Source organism: Filicampus tigris, chromosome 1 (genome assembly GCF_054856515.1).
Source record: "Filicampus tigris isolate MCC_2025a chromosome 1, RoL_Ftig_1.0, whole genome shotgun sequence".
Classification (NCBI taxonomy): Eukaryota; Metazoa; Chordata; class Actinopteri; order Syngnathiformes; family Syngnathidae; genus Filicampus; species Filicampus tigris.
In genome coordinates, this window is record NC_141217.1 from 22738579 (window position 1) to 22755160 (window position 16582).

At 40.3% G+C, this 16582-nt stretch overlaps 1 protein-coding gene and 1 long non-coding RNA gene across 15 annotated transcripts in view; one reads left to right on the forward strand and one right to left on the reverse strand.

The window, feature by feature from the left end:
* cacna1db (calcium channel, voltage-dependent, L type, alpha 1D subunit, b) overlaps nucleotides 1-16582 on the reverse strand; it is a 68484-nt gene that overhangs the window by 26338 nt on the left and 25564 nt on the right. For 7 of the 14 annotated variants that reach the window (XM_086026932.1, XM_086026921.1, XM_086026985.1 and 4 more), the window contains exons 5-23: nucleotides 15282-15424; nucleotides 14250-14402; nucleotides 13323-13519; nucleotides 12508-12611; nucleotides 12260-12429; nucleotides 11330-11404; nucleotides 9332-9416; nucleotides 9202-9228; nucleotides 8567-8727; nucleotides 7049-7274; nucleotides 6729-6936; nucleotides 6323-6443; nucleotides 6088-6202; nucleotides 5927-5984; nucleotides 5795-5855; nucleotides 4853-4997; nucleotides 3887-4016; nucleotides 2330-2389; nucleotides 2180-2239 (exon numbers count right to left, since the gene is read on the reverse strand). In XM_086026932.1, coding sequence (XP_085883058.1) covers nucleotides 2180-2239; nucleotides 2330-2389; nucleotides 3887-4016; nucleotides 4853-4997; nucleotides 5795-5855; nucleotides 5927-5984; nucleotides 6088-6202; nucleotides 6323-6443; nucleotides 6729-6936; nucleotides 7049-7274; nucleotides 8567-8727; nucleotides 9202-9228; nucleotides 9332-9416; nucleotides 11330-11404; nucleotides 12260-12429; nucleotides 12508-12611; nucleotides 13323-13519; nucleotides 14250-14402; nucleotides 15282-15424 — 2299 coding nt within the window. The remainder of the gene's footprint in view (nucleotides 1-2179; nucleotides 2240-2329; nucleotides 2390-3886; nucleotides 4017-4852; nucleotides 4998-5794; nucleotides 5856-5926; nucleotides 5985-6087; nucleotides 6203-6322; nucleotides 6444-6728; nucleotides 6937-7048; nucleotides 7275-8566; nucleotides 8728-9201; nucleotides 9229-9331; nucleotides 9417-11329; nucleotides 11405-12259; nucleotides 12430-12507; nucleotides 12612-13322; nucleotides 13520-14249; nucleotides 14403-15281; nucleotides 15425-16582) is intronic. The other 7 variants (XM_086026946.1, XM_086026979.1, XM_086026940.1 and 4 more) reach the window with 5 other exon arrangements.
* Nucleotides 952-12098, forward strand: LOC147153281 (uncharacterized). Its single transcript, XR_015086337.1, has 3 exons — nucleotides 952-1016; nucleotides 6318-6469; nucleotides 12014-12098. It is a non-coding gene; the product is annotated as an uncharacterized LOC147153281 (long non-coding RNA).

Here is a 16582-nt window from a genome sequence, read left to right on the forward strand (position 1 = left end):
CAGTCTTACTACAGCTAATCAGTGGAATTTTGCTTATCAGCAGGGTGAGCTCTGGAGAAATAAAACGACGTGAATCATCATGCTAACTTTAGTTTTAGCATAAAAATTTAACTCAGCAATTTTTTTTTTCAAATGATTCCCCAGTGTTATATTTTAGAGGAGATGTGAAGATTTGACTAATTTTATTTGTAAGGCATGGTAAAGGAGACAGAATATGAAACTAAGATGGGAAAAGTATAAGTAACAAACAAAAAAGATTTTATAAGTTTTATATTAATAGAAGAAGGCAAAAGAGCAGAACAATAGCTGACATAAGACGTTCTTTGAATTAATCAGACCATTTCTTCTATTACAGTGGTGGACCTCTTTTTATACTCAATTGAAAAATGTGAGATGCATGTGGCGCATTTGTGACATGCTGCATTAAGCCATTATGATTTGTCATTAAAGTTAAGAGTGAATTGACTGTTACTGTAACTTATAATTACACTTTTATGACCATTAAGAATATTGAAATTGTACTTAAAACACTGCCTGTACAGTTAATAAAGGTTCAGATTTCTAAGGCAGAAAATTATATTAAATCAAAACAAACCAGATGTCAACCGGTGTCCTTACAATTCAACCATTGTGATTCCACGGTATTTTATAAACACACATACACTACACAGACATTAGACATTTGAAAAAGACATCCAACACAGCATTCTAAAGCCACTACATTCATTTGTGGTGCAGATTAATCCTACATTCTATAAAAATGGCCTTGTAGTCTTCTCCTGAACAAAATCTTAAGGCCTATAGCTAGGGCTGCTCGATTGAGCGATTTTGAACCAAAACCGACATTTCTGGATAAAACAATGTGCAAAACGTTCAAATCGGCACGTTCGATTTTTTATTTTTGGTGTATATAAGCTACCGTAGTTTCCTCTGCATTTCCGCTTCCTTCCACGAGCGCGCAGTCCGGAAAAACTACAACAACACCGGTGCTACCGGCGATTCTGCTATTTTCTCAGGCAAGTGAGCAGTTAGTTAATAAATCGGGCAAAAATAGATCCGTAGTGTAGTGTGTGCCCCGCATGTACAATACAACCCGTGAATAAGTAACTCAACGTCTGAAAGGCGTCACTTTTTTTCTCTACAACGGACCTCTGGTCATGACTATGCATTTGTACTTAAGCTTGACAGTGCATTGTTTTATTGAGTGACAGTTTTAAACTAATCATTGATTTATGTTTAATTAAGATCAGGGAGAAAGGTGAAAGGCTAGTCACTAGCTGGTTGGCAAAATGACTTGCTGACAGACTGTTTGGTTTACAGAATTGACTGTCTACCTTCTCTCATGTTGATGATTTTGTTTCAGATGGTATATGCACTTTCTTCTTTCATTATTGGTTTAATTAAGAACAGATCTGAAATCTATTGTGTAAGTAAAATGTTGTTAATCCCAATGGATTGTTCTCTGTGTATTAAGTGAAATTGACTGGCATTTTGAGTTCACAGATTAAGTAAAAAGACATTCAAAATACTTCATTTTTCATTATTTTTTATTTTACAAAGAAATCGTAATCGTAAAATCGGTTTGGAGAGTAAATAATCGGGATTTTCTTGTTAGGCAAAATCGAACAGCCCTACCTATAGCAAACAAAACAAAAACAACAGGGGCTTTACCTAGTCTAAACATGCAAAGGGGTGATCCAAAGGACTCAACTGTAACCTTGAAAATTAAAATGTTATACAAATGCATTCTTGAGCGATAAGAATTTAGGCCAAAAAAGGAGGTAATCATAAATAATAACAATTACAACATGCTTTAAGCATTACATTTTTATTCTTAAAAATGGTTTGATTGTTTTTTAAGCTTTAAATCAAGCATGAAATTTTTTTTATTTCATTTTTTTCTCAGATTTATAAAAAGAATTCGCTATTCTGGAAAAATCTTCTAAAAAGTCAACCACTGGTCCATGAAGTGTTCAATAATGAATCAGACTCAGGCTTGGATGGAACTGACATTGGCAGACATGGAATTATCATTAAAGTACAAAAAGTATATACTGATGGACTGTAAAATGTAATCAGGTGAAGGTGGGCATATGCAGCATGCTTGGAAGTGGTGGAATTTTTTTATTTACTTATTTAATTTTATTTTGCAGAGGCATCTCAACGCTCTCTTGTTTACCTTAATAAGGATCTCAAATGTAAACATACTAGTGAAGACATAGTCTGCATAGCCTAGGATCTGAGGAGGCAATCAGAGTGACACAAGCACGCAGGAGGTTACTGAAGCTCTAGCCAGCACAGCACTACACAACACACACACACCATTTACCTTAAACAGGATCTCAACAGTAAAGATTGCCGTGAAAGCATAGTCAAAATAACCAAGTATCTGCAAAAGGCAATGCACAAGTTGCAGTCATCAAAACGTTCTGGGGACAACAGCACAGTGATTGTGTTTGACTTTTGATACACATGTGCACACAAGCTCATGTGTGCACTGCACCAATTTGGAATGATTGACGGTTACACTGGGTTCGGTTTGAGCCAAAACAGCTTCGGCACAAACTGGTGTTGATCCAGAAAGTTCAATTTATTTGATTGCCAAGTTTCTTAACTTATATTTGACTGGGAGTAAATAGACAGATAGAAGTACAGTGGGCCTCCGTTATTTGCGCATGATAGAGCAAAAATCCTCAAATAATTGACGCTCATTATAATTGCCACTAAATGTTTTCTTTTTTTAAAACCACGTTCAAAGCAGGCGATCGGGAGAAAATACCGCAAATATGCGGGGATCCACTGTACATCATTAAGACATAACAAACACAAACACACATGTAGAATACTGTATATGCAGCAGCTCACTAAACAGTTTTAACATTAAATTACTGGTAGTCTTCTGTGTACCATTTTTCTATCTCTGCATCGAATATGCAAAGTGCATCTTAATATATTAGAATATAATGGAAAAGTTCATTTATTTCTGTAGGTTAAAAGTGAAAGGGATAATTTGAAAATACTTTTCGGGAAGCATTTTCCTAACATTTAATTAGCTGTAAACTATACGGAAATCATCAAAATTATTATTATTATTTTAAATACTTGAATATTTCACTCTGTGTGGATCTATCTAGATCATAGTAACGAAAAACAACATTTCTAGGTTATATTTTTACTAAATTTGACAGGTACATGACACAATGGGCCTGATTTACTAAGTAAAGGTTTTCTGGATGCAAAAATGGGTGAAAACTTGATTGCACATGCAAACAGATGTGGAAGCGAATCTACTAACTAGGCGCACCGAGGAATATGTCTGCCAAACAGCCAAAATAGCCACACAATCCATTTTGTTTCTACACGAATGCGCAAAATACTGTGAATAGTTGTAAATCGATTAATTTAGCACGTGCAATGTGATTTTTATGCATCGTTTATAATGCATACCGCAATTGTAAGCAGTGCACAAACATTGAGTGTGCTAGCTGTGAGTGACTCAGAAGTGGTCATAACAAACGTAGCAGTGATATATCCACGGCTAGTATGCTTCTTCCACTAACGCTTCCAGTTCCATCACTTCAATCTTCAATTTGCGGTTGCAGTGCTGTCCCACATTTTCTATGAGAGCAACCTAAAAGCACAAAACCCTCATTCAAATGGGGCAGTCTCGACCACCACCGTACACCTCTAACCAATTGGGTCGCAATCTTGGTAGATAACGCACAACACGGCCTCCAACAGTGCCGGAGATTTGGGATCTTAGTAAATCCGGCCCAATGAGTAGTGAATTCTATGACTTGCAAGATGATTTCACGTTGAGACAGCTAAACTATCAACTTATCAATCAGGAAAGCTTCCACACAAGTCGTAGATGTTGTTTACGTACAATATTGCGTGCAGAGAAGTTGCGTATGGGGTCCTCGGCAGCCAAAGACACGGAGCTGAGCATGATGAATACCAGAATGAGGTTGGTGAAGATTTGATGGTTTATCAGCTTATGGCAGAACACACGGAACCTGCAACATGAGAGGTGACATGTTGTAAGGAAACAGTGAACAAAGTAATCCTAACCTTAACCCTAACCCCGAACCGTTGAGCCCTACGATGAAACGCTCTAAAACCCTATGAAACCCTAACCCTGGTTTGAAACCCTAGTGTGAAATCCTACTTGGAAACCCTAACCCTAGCTTGAAACCCTAAAATGATACCTTACCTTAAACCCTAACCCTAGTTTAAAACCCTACTATGAAACCCTAACCTTAGTTTGAAACCCTATTTCTAAATCCTAACCTTAGTTTGAACCCCGACTTGGAATCCCTAACCCTAGTTAAAACTGTACTATGAAACACCAACCCTAGTTTGAAACCCTACAATGAAACCCTAAACCCCTACCCACAGTATGTGGTTATCTTATGATAGTTCAAACCCTTAGTTGTTGAGGACTGGAACTATATTTAAGATAGTTTCATGCACATTGGTTAAAAAAAACAGACATATGCATGTATTATGTCCATTTTTAAAATGACATTTATGTCATACATTCATGTAGGAATTTCGTGGTTGTACTGTATATGGCCCCACAGTAGTGCTAATGAAAAATTGTGGCCCCCGCCATCACTTCAGTTGCCCATCCCTGATCTATATATTTCTACCAGGCAAGCTTTGGTGCGTTGATAAAATTTCCGGATCAGTCAGCCAGGACCAAATGCTTTGGTCCAGATCAGAGTCATGAACTGTGTGAATATAGTCTATGTCTGACGTAGGCTCCAGTCACCCATGACCCTGAACAGGTGAATAGAACGATGAGGGGATTTTACTTTCTAAACGGATTAATTAACTCATTTGAATTTACGGGTTGGTGCTGCTGAAGAGGAAAAAGGCGCTGCCCTCTGGGATGGGAGGAGTTTTTTCCTTGATGGTGAGCTCCGACAGCCTCTTAGGCCGTGGCCCGACTGGGACTTCTGGGAGGTCGTCATTGTTGTCATCCACACAACACACTAGAAACAGAATTATATAGTCATAAAAACAGCACATGTGTTTATTAGCTATCTCTCGTTGCATTTAGTTACATTTAGCTTCCCTTAGGTGAAGGTAAAATGTGTTCATTGACATGGAACTTGTATGCTCCCCGCAACCCTGGACAGGATAAGCAGTATAGAAAATGGATGGGTGGTTATACTGGTTGGGTGGATGGATGGATTTTTAGCATTTCTCGCATGACCAATTGCGGCAATCAATGAATTTAAGACGATCTTAAAGAGGTCCATTGAGTTGCCACTCTCATTTGTCCTTAATTCTCACTTTCCCCACATAGGCTTAAAAAATTTAAGAGATTCATATTTTTTTAGAAGGGTTGCATGATTGGATGATGCTTAGCATACAGGTGTGAAACGTGAGGCGCGGGAGTCAGATCCGGTCGCAACATTTTATGTGGCCTGCAAATGCAAATCATGTACTTTATGTTTCTAAAATACAAGATTGCAAATTCTTTTCACTTTTAATCACATTCAGATATTGCAATCTTTTGTTGTGATACTAATCACCCTTATAGACGTTTTATAGCCAGTTTTTACTGACTTCTCATTTCAGAACTAGTTATCCATCAATGTATTGTGTAAATGTGATAATCTAAGGCAATACTACATTTATTTCGGTTCACAGTCCCTCTGAGGGAAACCATAACTACAATGTGGCCCAATGACAAAAATGAGTTGTCAAAAGTCCATTAGCGTGGACTCCTTCAATTGGTTCAATTGACATGACAATAATAATAAAAAAAAAAGTTTGGTCTTACCTGGTGAGTCAATGGCAGAATAAAGTTCTTTGTCCTCCTCCAGCAGAAGCTCGACTGGCACCTGCACACGTGGACCAAGTGTTTAAAAAAAATCGTGAACACTGATGTAAAGTCATGAACATGCTTGTGTACCTTTGTCTCGCCATCGGTGTCTTGTCTTATTTCCACTCTCTGTTCTGTGCCCGCCTCTCTATTTTGGAGCGATAAAAATGAGCTGTTATCCAGGCGCACGTGTGATAACTTGAGAAGACGCAAAAAAAAAAAAACCCATATAATTTTGAAGGTGCTCATACTTTGCACTGTTCCTCCTCTTCTTGGCTTCTTCTTCTTCCTTCTGGGCCGTGTTGAGGCTCTCAGCATCAGCCAGGTTGTCGACAGCAATGGCCAAGAACACATTTAGCAGGATGTCTTGTCATGTGGCTTAAGGAAAAAAACACTGGTCATGAGCAAAAGAAAAAAGAATGGAAAAAAAAACATAGATGGCATTACTTCAGCACAATCAACTAATGTTTGTGGTCTGCAGGATACAGTTTCCACAGATGAAGAGGATGATGAAATAAATGCAGACCACCATTCCGGAGGAGGCTGGACCACCATACGCCATGATCCCATCGTACATCACCGTATTCCAGTCTTCTCCTGTCAGAATCTGGGTAACACGGGAGGAAAAACATGGTACACTCAAAAAAATAAATATACTAATACAAAGCAATTCATCGATCAACAAGTCCCCCTCTGACCTATAATTATTTAGGAAAATTGTGTGCTTCCAGTAAGGAGTATCGGGAAGGCCCTTCTCTGTTCTTGTGCGCATTGCAAGGTTGAGAAAAGTATAATTGGATGACTTTGGTTCTGAAGAAGACTTTTAGAATACGTAATCTAGAACAGAGATTGGAGTGGGCCCTCTCTCAGTTCCAAAATAGGAACCACTCACCTGGAACACGGTGAGCAGGGCCTGGGGAAAGTTGTCGAATGTGCTCCGTTTGGTCACCGTCTCGTCAAAGTTAAACTTGCCCCCGAAAAGCTGCATGCCCAGCAGGGAGAAGATGATGATGAAGAGGAAGAGAAGCAGTAACAGAGAGGCAATGGACTTCATGGAGTTGAGTAGAGAGGCCACCAGATTACTCAGTGATGCCCAGTGGCTGAGGAAAATGAAAGATTTACATGAGAATCCATCCATCATTTTGCTTCTTTTGGTTAGGGTCCAGACAAATTATTTTTGCAGAGCAGCAGTACACACGATGTGCTGCTTACCGTGTGACCTTAAAGATCCTGAGGAGGCGGACACAGCGGAAAACAGAGATGCCAAGCGGGGACATGATGGCCAGCTCCACCAGGATGGTCTCGATGATGCCTCCGCACACCACGAAACAATCAAAGCGATTGAACAGGGACACAAAGTAGGCCTGGAGACCCAGACTGTACATCTTCACCAGCATCTCCAAAGTAAACATGGCCAGGAGAACTTTGTTGGCGACGTCTGAAAAAGCAAGGAAAGAAATGAAGGTCATTTAGAAACGTTGCCACCAGGAGGGCCATTCAGTTCACTCAGTATATGATTTGGAAATCGATGGATGTGATTTGGCTTGTGAGATGTTTGTGAGCCAGTAACAGTTGCCGACCAACTGCGGGATGTCAGTGTTTTTACGGCATTAACAGTTACACTTCACATGTAACTGACCAACCTCTATTAAATTAGTTCAATCAACTCAAATTGATCAACATTTGACATTACATACACATGTACAAATGGACAAATTCAAAACAATGCACAACTCAAAACTGACTACAGGCTTAACAAATGGACCATGAGAACACATTCTTCCTATACCCTACAAACACCTGCGCGGACAGCAGACTAACCCCATCCAATTCTATTTGTAAAAAAGTAGGTGGTTTGACTAAAGTAGTCATGAAAATACCTTTTATTTATTGTTAAAAAATGCCTATAAATGCTATCACACATAATTTGTTCTTTATGTAAAGAGGAAGTCAACCTAACCATTTTTTTTCAAGACTATGTTCAAAGCAAGCCCACTAGTTGAAACAAGGCATTCTGATAAATATTGCATTTATGGAATAAGAGCTTTTAGCTGTCTCTGGGGTCGGCCATTTTGTCACTTCTGTCGACTGAAAATGACATCACAACTGCTCAGGACTCAGGGAACGACTAATCACGGCTGACCTGTTTTTTGAAGCTGAGCCGTGATTGATTGACAGAAATGACAAAATGGCTTCACCCGTGATGGCTAAAAAGGGGTGGATTTTGCAGCTTAACTCATTTTCCACAAACGCAATATTAATCAGAATGCCATGTTTCAACTAGTGGGCCTGATTGTTCATATTCTTGAAAAAAATGTGTTTGGGTTGATTTCCACTTTAAATCACAATATAGTTGTTTGTGGCTGGAACGGAGCTGAGGACTGGGATGGGTTTTGTTTTTTCTTTGGTAACGTCTAAAGCCAAATGTTAATGCTAGCTGGCATCCCACTACTCGAGTGAGGCATTATGGGCCATATTGTCACATAAGAGCAGCATGTCACAGTGCAAGCTGCAAGAATAGGAAGGAAAGAAACTAAACACAGCAAATCGTGTCTGCTTTCCGACTCGGAAGTGACTATTCACTGCCACTGCTTCTGCGGATAATGGCCCGGTGAAGAGTGCCAAAAAAGTGTCTTCATTTTTTTCAGTGAAAACACAAAAAAACGTATATTGAACTGTCCAGCTTGGTGGAAACTGACAGAAAGATACTAAGGAAGAAACTCAGCTTACCCTGAACTTCGGTGAGCCAGTCTGGTTGGTTGTAGTGCTCTGAGGCGATAGTGAGAGTATTGAGGAACACCAAAATGATGACCAGCCAGTAAAATGTCACAGATTTCACTGCAGCACGACACTTCCTGCGACAGAAACGATTCCAACGTCGCCCCTGACGACTTGCAAAAAAAAAAAAAAAACACGTCAGACTTTAGGAATGGCCCTCTTTTTTTATACTGCTTATCCTGTACAGGGATCATGACAATGGGTGAAGGGTAAACTCGTCACTCGCCAGTCAATCATAGTGCCCAAAGCAAAACAACCATTCACACTCACGCCGTCACTGTGTACAAGTAGACCCACACTGATTGCAAGGAAGTCAGGCAATTGTACCACTACACCATCAGTGACCCACATCAGGATTGAACGAAACATAATGAATGAAAAATGGACATGGTCAGTCATGATCAAGGATATAGGGCAAATGATGCATTCATTAAAGGTTGAACCTCAGTTAATTAGCAATGGACAACATTAGGGATTGGATCAATGTACATTTCAAATAATGTAAGTAAATCAAGGCATGCAGTATGACTTGAATCCACTCGGGCGATGCACATACCTACTTGGTGATGTCACACCACTGTACTAACCTGCACTTTGACTTAGTAATTTTGTTACTGAGGAGAACAGAAGTTGAAACTTTTTAACAAAGCTGTTTGACAACTGTAAATACTGTAGGTAACGTGTGAAAAAGTAGCCAAAGAATGATATGACACTCACCACAGAGGAGCACAGCAGAGCCATTTGTCATCCTCGCTGTGATTGTCAGTGTTAACAGACTCAGTCTCACTTGTGGGCATGCTTGCTGTTGAATCACACACAAAAAAAGACACATTAAAACAGATACATTGACATAGACTTCCTGTGTTCTGAAAGTAACACATTTCTTACTCAAGTAATAAGAGATTTTCTAGCTGACAACCATGCCTTTTATCTTATTTTTAGGATGCAGTATATTACATTAATACAAATATTAGTCTATGTATAATACAACTGGTGTTTGAAGATTTAATACATTTAATTTTATTTTTGAATTTCAAAATGTATTAAATCATCCAATAAAGTGACAGTGAAGTGAATGTATTTTGGTAAATGGTGATGATGGGATGAGATATGAGCACACACAGATCTATGAAAAACGTAGCCGTCGTAAAATCATGTCAAAACTACAAAAATTACAAAAAGTACATATCTCCACCTCCATGAGGTAAGAGGTGGGATAGAAGGGTGGTGGGGGCAAAAAAACAAACGATCAATAGTGGGGGCAGTCTCCAAGTGCCCACTTCATGGTGCAAATATTTTGGAACCCCATGGCCCCGCTTCACCGATGTCTACGGCCCACCATGTTGAGATTGTCAGTAAGCTGGGGCTGCCATTTTTGGTGGTGATTGGCCATTTTTAAGTTGGCTGTGGTCACTCCCACAGCAGTGCAGACCCCCCTCTCTCAGTTCCGGTGGCCTTTGTTCATTTGGGGAATTAGCAACGCAGAATCTAACCCACCTGTGGAGCAGAGTTAATACCACGCAGGATAGATGCCATTCACAAAAATAGACCCCTGAATCAGTTATCAGTTTGAGGTTTTATTTTTGCAAACCTGAGGAGGTGTGCCTGCGATGAGTGTGCCCACAAGTGCGTGGCAAATCGACTGACACCACACGCCTCTGTTTCTGATTGGTTGTTTTTCCTCAGGCGGGGAGGTGTCTTGTATATCCAACAATAGGCACAAAATGGGGCCAGGGATGGCTGATTTTTTTTACCCACAGATCATATTTATCATGTCTGTTTTAACAAATACAACAAAAAGTGCAGTTTTTAAATGCTCGTCTTTAACTAGAATTACACCACATCACATCTAATCATCAGTGGTAGGTGCGTCACTGAAGTTCCGTCATTCAAAGTCCTTCATTGTCAGTCGTTCTTATTTCAGGCTGGCCCAGTCTGTCACTCCGTCATCTTTATTTTCAACGCACTTCCTTCATTGCTAAATTACATTTCGTCACCGCTATTTTCGGGTCGTAAGGAAAAAAAACGTTTATGTGGGTAACAGAACACAATTATATTCATTCAAACAGTTTGGACCACCTTACACACGAAAATATATAAATTCTTATCCTATTACTGCGCCTTCTCCTACTTATCCCATCCCCAATACACCCCTCATCTTTTTTTTTTTTTTTTTTTTCAAGTTCATGGCAGTCAGGGGAATGGACGAAAATTGCCTCCGGTAGCACTTATTCTGGCAGTATTTCAAGGTTCCCATCACTCGGCAGTCATCGGTGTAAACTCTGCTAATCATCATCAAAAAAGAGACAACCGGTAGCCGGCCACTGGTTCGGTTGAGTTTTTAGAAGTCTCACAAGTCATTCGCCATAGTAAAAACGACAAGTAGAAGACTTTGCAATGGCAAAATAGTCACCAGATATGCTAACGGTTAGCCTAGCTTCTTATATTACTTCTTCTGCTGGGTTACTATTCTTTCTTCTTCTTTGCATTTTCTGGTTCATTATCAGCAATACAAATTTTAGAAAGTTATGTAAAAATTGAGTGAAAGGACGTGTGTAATGGGTGATGTGACGTGGGGGAATAAGTCCAGGCAAAACTCAAAGCGTCCAGCAAAGCAAAGCAGGAGAATTATGAGTTTTATGTTCCAGGACGAAGATGGTGTGCCCATAATGACAATGTGCATGAAAACACTATTTGGAACAAACACACATTTACCCTGTGTCTCTGTGGACTGGGTGAACCAGCCAAACCTTCCCTTCTTCTTCTCGGTGAGGTCCGCTAACGTGACCCCTTGGTGTTACCAACATGCAATTCACATAGCCAGACAGCAAAGGAAGCAGTGAGTCAGTAAACAGCAGGAGGGCAAACAGTTTTTTTTTTTTTCAAATTTTTTCAAACGTTAGGGTAAAAGAGGTTCTGAAAACGTCTGGCAGTGAATGAGTTCAAAAGGATGGACTAAGCAAGGCGGTGGGTTTTTGTTCGTCGCTCTATTCGTCCCTAAGTACCGACTGAACGTGTTGAGTTGGGTTCTTTTATAAAGCAAGACCACTCCATGTTCTCTTCTATGCCTGCTTTTCATGTGCTTCCCAGTAGTCATCACATTGCACATGTTCTGCCCTCTAGTGGTTCAACACATGTAATACCATGGCTAATGCCACAGTCAGGACGCCATTTAGAAACACGCCCAGCCTGTCTTGTGTGTGTAATCCGGGATAGCAATTTTGTTTTGTTAACTAACTGTTAGCATTTAGGACCTTATCGCTTTGCGTGCGAAGTATGTCCTTGTGTGGGACATCTTTAGACAGTAAAAATTTCTACCAGTGTATACGTTTAAGCGACCCAGAAGTCTTTGTTTCCTCTTCAAATAACCTTACATTATTTCGCAATCATTATTAACAGAATGCAAGGACGGAACCACTTTAAAACGACATGGACGGACGGGGTCGGAGGATGATCATTTTTATGAATAAGGACGGAGGGATGAAGGGTACCCAGGTTGCGGACAGAGGACGGACGACGGAACCGCAAAAAAAGGTAAAGTGCCCACCGGCAAAAACGGGTAAAGTGCCCAGCTCTGGTTATTTGTCTGTCTGAGTTCAGGAGTGGTGGCATCGGGAAAAGGTGAATTAAATCCAGGGAACTCACTGTTGCGCTTTCCCTCCTCATCTCCTTCCTCCTCGTTCTCAGGGTCAATGTCCTCGGCCTGAGTGATCCAATCCAAGTAGCCCTTCAGGTCTTCCTCTAGCTGCTGCTTCTCACGAAGCTTCTGAAAGTCACCTCGTGCCTTGGCCTTCTCTCGCTCTTTGGAGAACTCTCTAGACACAGCGAGGGCATCGAGGTCATCATTGTCACAAGTCACCAAACTGGCATAAAATCTAAGGAAAGAACCTTACCCACTGAGGACACCCAAAACCAAATTAAGAACAAAAAAAGAACCAAAGATGACCAGACTGACAAAGTAGACCCATGGCAGCTCAAAGCCCATTGCGTCGTTCATCTACAAAGACACACAAACAGAAAAAGACTAAACGGGTTAAACATCTTTTAAGACATTGTTGAAGAATCAGCATTTTATTGAGGGCACACTTATTACTTATTTACGTACAGTATAGCAAACCAGCCTCAACTGCTCCAAGACACAATCAACAGTCAAGTCCACACAATCCAAAGAGTAACAATAAATGAATTGATTCACCCATTAATGCCCATTTGAGACATCCAAAAGATACAAAGTCTCCATTTTTCTTTCAATTTGTCTCTGAAGCCTTCGCATAGGTTTGTCACGTGTTTTGCTTTAGCAACAGCCTTAGCATGTCGTTGGCATGGTAACGCATGCATGAATAGAAAGCATGAGGCTGAAGAGGACAATGACTAAGGAGGGAGGACAGGCCAACGATGAATGGTGTTCATCGATAAAATGATGTGTGTGCATTGTGACTCGCAAGGGCACACAAAAAAAAAAAAAAAAAGCATTCACACTCATATGCACGCCTATGGACAATTTTGACTCTTCAATGAACCTAACATGCATGTTTTTGGAATGTGAGAGGAAGTTGCATGAGAAGAACTGGCAAACTCCGCAGAGGAACGCCTGAGCTGAGGTTCAAACCCTCGAACCTGTGTGGCAGATGTGCGAGCCTCCCTAGGTAATTAGTTCTTTTTCTTTTTTTTTTTAACATTGTCCCATCACTATAAATAATATTATTACCCAGTAGAGTACGTCGGTCCAGCCTTCCATGGTAATGCACTGGAACACAGTGAGCATGGCAAACAAGAAATTGTCAAAGTTGGTGATGCCATTGTTGGGGCCTTGCCAGCCTTCTCTGCACACAGTCGTGTTTAATGTGCAGTGGCGACCGTTGCCGGACACCGCGCATGGCGTTGGCTCCTCTTCTGCCACAGCACCTGAAGAAAACAATAAGAACATTGGTCAACAGCAAGTTTTAATCAGAGATGGCTTTATGTGTCCCTAAAGGTATTTTTAACACTAAGAAATGTGTAATAATGTGTTGACCAGTGTCACTGATAATGAAATCCAAATAATTATAATAATAATAATAATGATACATAGTAGTTGTAGTAGTAGTAATAATAATAATAATAATAATTCTGATTAGGGTCTCAGCTAATTGGAGTCTATCCAAGGTGACTTTGGGTGGGAACCTGGACTGGTTTCCAGTCAATCACAGGGCACATATAGCCGAACAACTATTTACACTCACCATCACAGCTACAAACAGAGTTTTCCATGTAACCCATGTAATAATGAAGAGAACATGCAAACTCCACACAGAGATGTTCCAACATAGATTGGATCTCCTTATCGTGAGTAATCCGTAACATTTATACAGCATTAATGTGGAAGCAATGCTGGCGTAAGGTTTAGTGTGCTAAAACAATAGTCTGATATTAGTCATCTAATCGCTGGATGTAAGCCAACATCTGTCCTTTCAGCATAATGCACTTACAGTGTATGATATGCAATATGTCCATTCAAACGCTGGAATTAAATTCTGTATGTATTCGGGAACAAAACTTATAGACGGATCATCCCCACCGAAAATTACCCTTTTTAACACACAAAAAGGCAAAACTAATATGTCCTGATTGAATAGAAAATGGTTCAAGCCCTCACCTGTTTTTATCACATAGCAGGTAGCGTGCATTTTGCCAATGAATAGCTCGAGGCCGATGATGGCGTAGATGATAATGACGAAGAGGACCAGCAGAGCGATGTGAAGCAGGGGGACCATGGCTTTAATGATGGAGTTCAAAACCACCTGCAGACCTGCAATCACACACTCAAAGTGAATACATACACACTTATACACAGTCCGCCAAGGAAGGACCAAGGCAAACTAAGCTTGGCCCCGCAGAAAGCGTGAGATATTTTTTTTTTTAAACATAAACTGTTATTTTAATTTGATTCAAATTCATCAAGATTTTGCAATGGAGAGCTTGAAATTGCTGCACGTTTATAGAAACACATCATATAAGACTTATTTAACAACTTGAGCTTGTATTTAGGAGAGTATTGATTAGATCTTTATCTCTATTGATTAGATCTTTTTTTTTTTATAGTGACACACACACACTTGCTCAAACACGCATACAGTACGAGGCAATTATTTTTTTGTCATAGGTCAGAATGTCAGTGTATTTTCCCAGAAACGCAGCATTCAATGAAAATAAAGGTGAAATTCTTTCAGTTCAGCTTCATCTTTCCTCCTCACGATGTGTTGCTATGGAAATGTGAAGTCAAAGAAAGACCTCATGTAAGAAGGCACCAAAAGTAGGAATCCTGTAGAGGCTTGGTTATTTTCTCGATTCATAAGCATGATCCTTGAGCGAGTCGTGGATGGCTCAAAGTGGCACATCCTGGCTTAGTTATAAGTGGGTAGAAAGTGATTTGCACATCTGCCTCACGGTCGAGAGGTTCCGGGTTCATTTCGATTTCAGTTTCAGCTTTCCTTTGTAGGTTTTGCATGATCTCCCTATGCTGTGTGGGCTTTCTCCCACATACCAAAAACATGTAAATTAGATTAATTGAAGACTCTAACTCTGTCCATAGGTGTGAAATACCCAGTAAAAAAAAAAATCTGTAAACCAGACAAACAGTATATATTGGGATTGGGATTTCCCCCTACGCAGCTGTGTGTTAACTCACTCGGAACTCCAGAGACAAGGCGAAGGGGGCGAAGCACACGAAAGGCTCGGAGGGCCTTGACGTCAAACCCCCCAGGCTTGCCTCCTGACTGGCCGCCCGAGTCAGCGTCTTTGGTTATCATTTCCAGGACTACACTGAACAAGCTGCGGAGACAGGAAGAGGAGAGGTGAGGGGAGGGTGATGATGATTGAGGGGGAGGGAGGAAGAGGAGGGCGGTGATGAAGACGTCAAAACAGTGAGAAGATGAAAGCAAACAACAGAGAGAGAGAGAGGGAGGGGGGGGGTTAGCTATTAACTTTCTGGTGTGCACATGTGAGCAGCGTGATCCGTGTGTGTGTTTATGTCGTACATGTGTGCATATATTTACTTTTTTTTTTGCACAGTCGACCTGGCCTACTGATTAACCATCACATTTAATGAATGTGTGTGTGTGTGTGGAGGGGGGGGGGCATATGTGCGTGTAGGTGTGCGTGTGTGTGTGTGTGCGCGTATCTGTTTTATCTGCAAACAAGAGACCAACACAACACTGAACAGGTACAACACCAAGTATTTAGTTCAACTATAGTTTAGTATAACTTCTGTTGGCAGAACAAATAGAATAACGCTGTATTCCAAAGTATTATTTTTTTCATTATTTCTGCTGTTTCCTATGGTAAACACAAATTTTCAAAGTCCAAACAAAGTACTCTACAGTATTTCCGTGCCCAGCGCAAGTCTAGTGCAAAGAGCAGTCTAAGTGTGCCCAAGGTTGGAGTTTTCTTTCATTTGGTATTTTTCTTGACAGGCGCAGATAGAATAAGCTGTTTTGCGTCGCTTTGCCCTGTTGTGGGAGGGAACACAGTTGACTAGCTTCCCGGCCAATTGAAGCGGCTCCCCTCATTCCTTTTAAAATCAGTGCGTGAGAGGCGCACAGAATTTGGCATCGCAGAAGCTAAATGAGACTCGATGGAGTCCATGCAGGAGATTGAAGCACGCAAAGTACATTCATAAGGAACAGTAAGCAGACCTGCACAGCTGGATAATGTTAAATTGGCCAGGGTGATCACAGATCACATTTGTGAAGTGAGGGCTTGGACACCGCCATCCAAAATGATCATCTGTGTCATTCAAAAAAAAAAAAATATATATATATATATACATATATATATATATATATATATATATATATATATATATATATATATATATATATATATATATATATATATATACTATAATAAAAATTTCACAATTGAAATATTTACAGAAATTGTGATACATAATTGTTAAGATTACTTTTCCTGGTCACAACAGACGTTTGA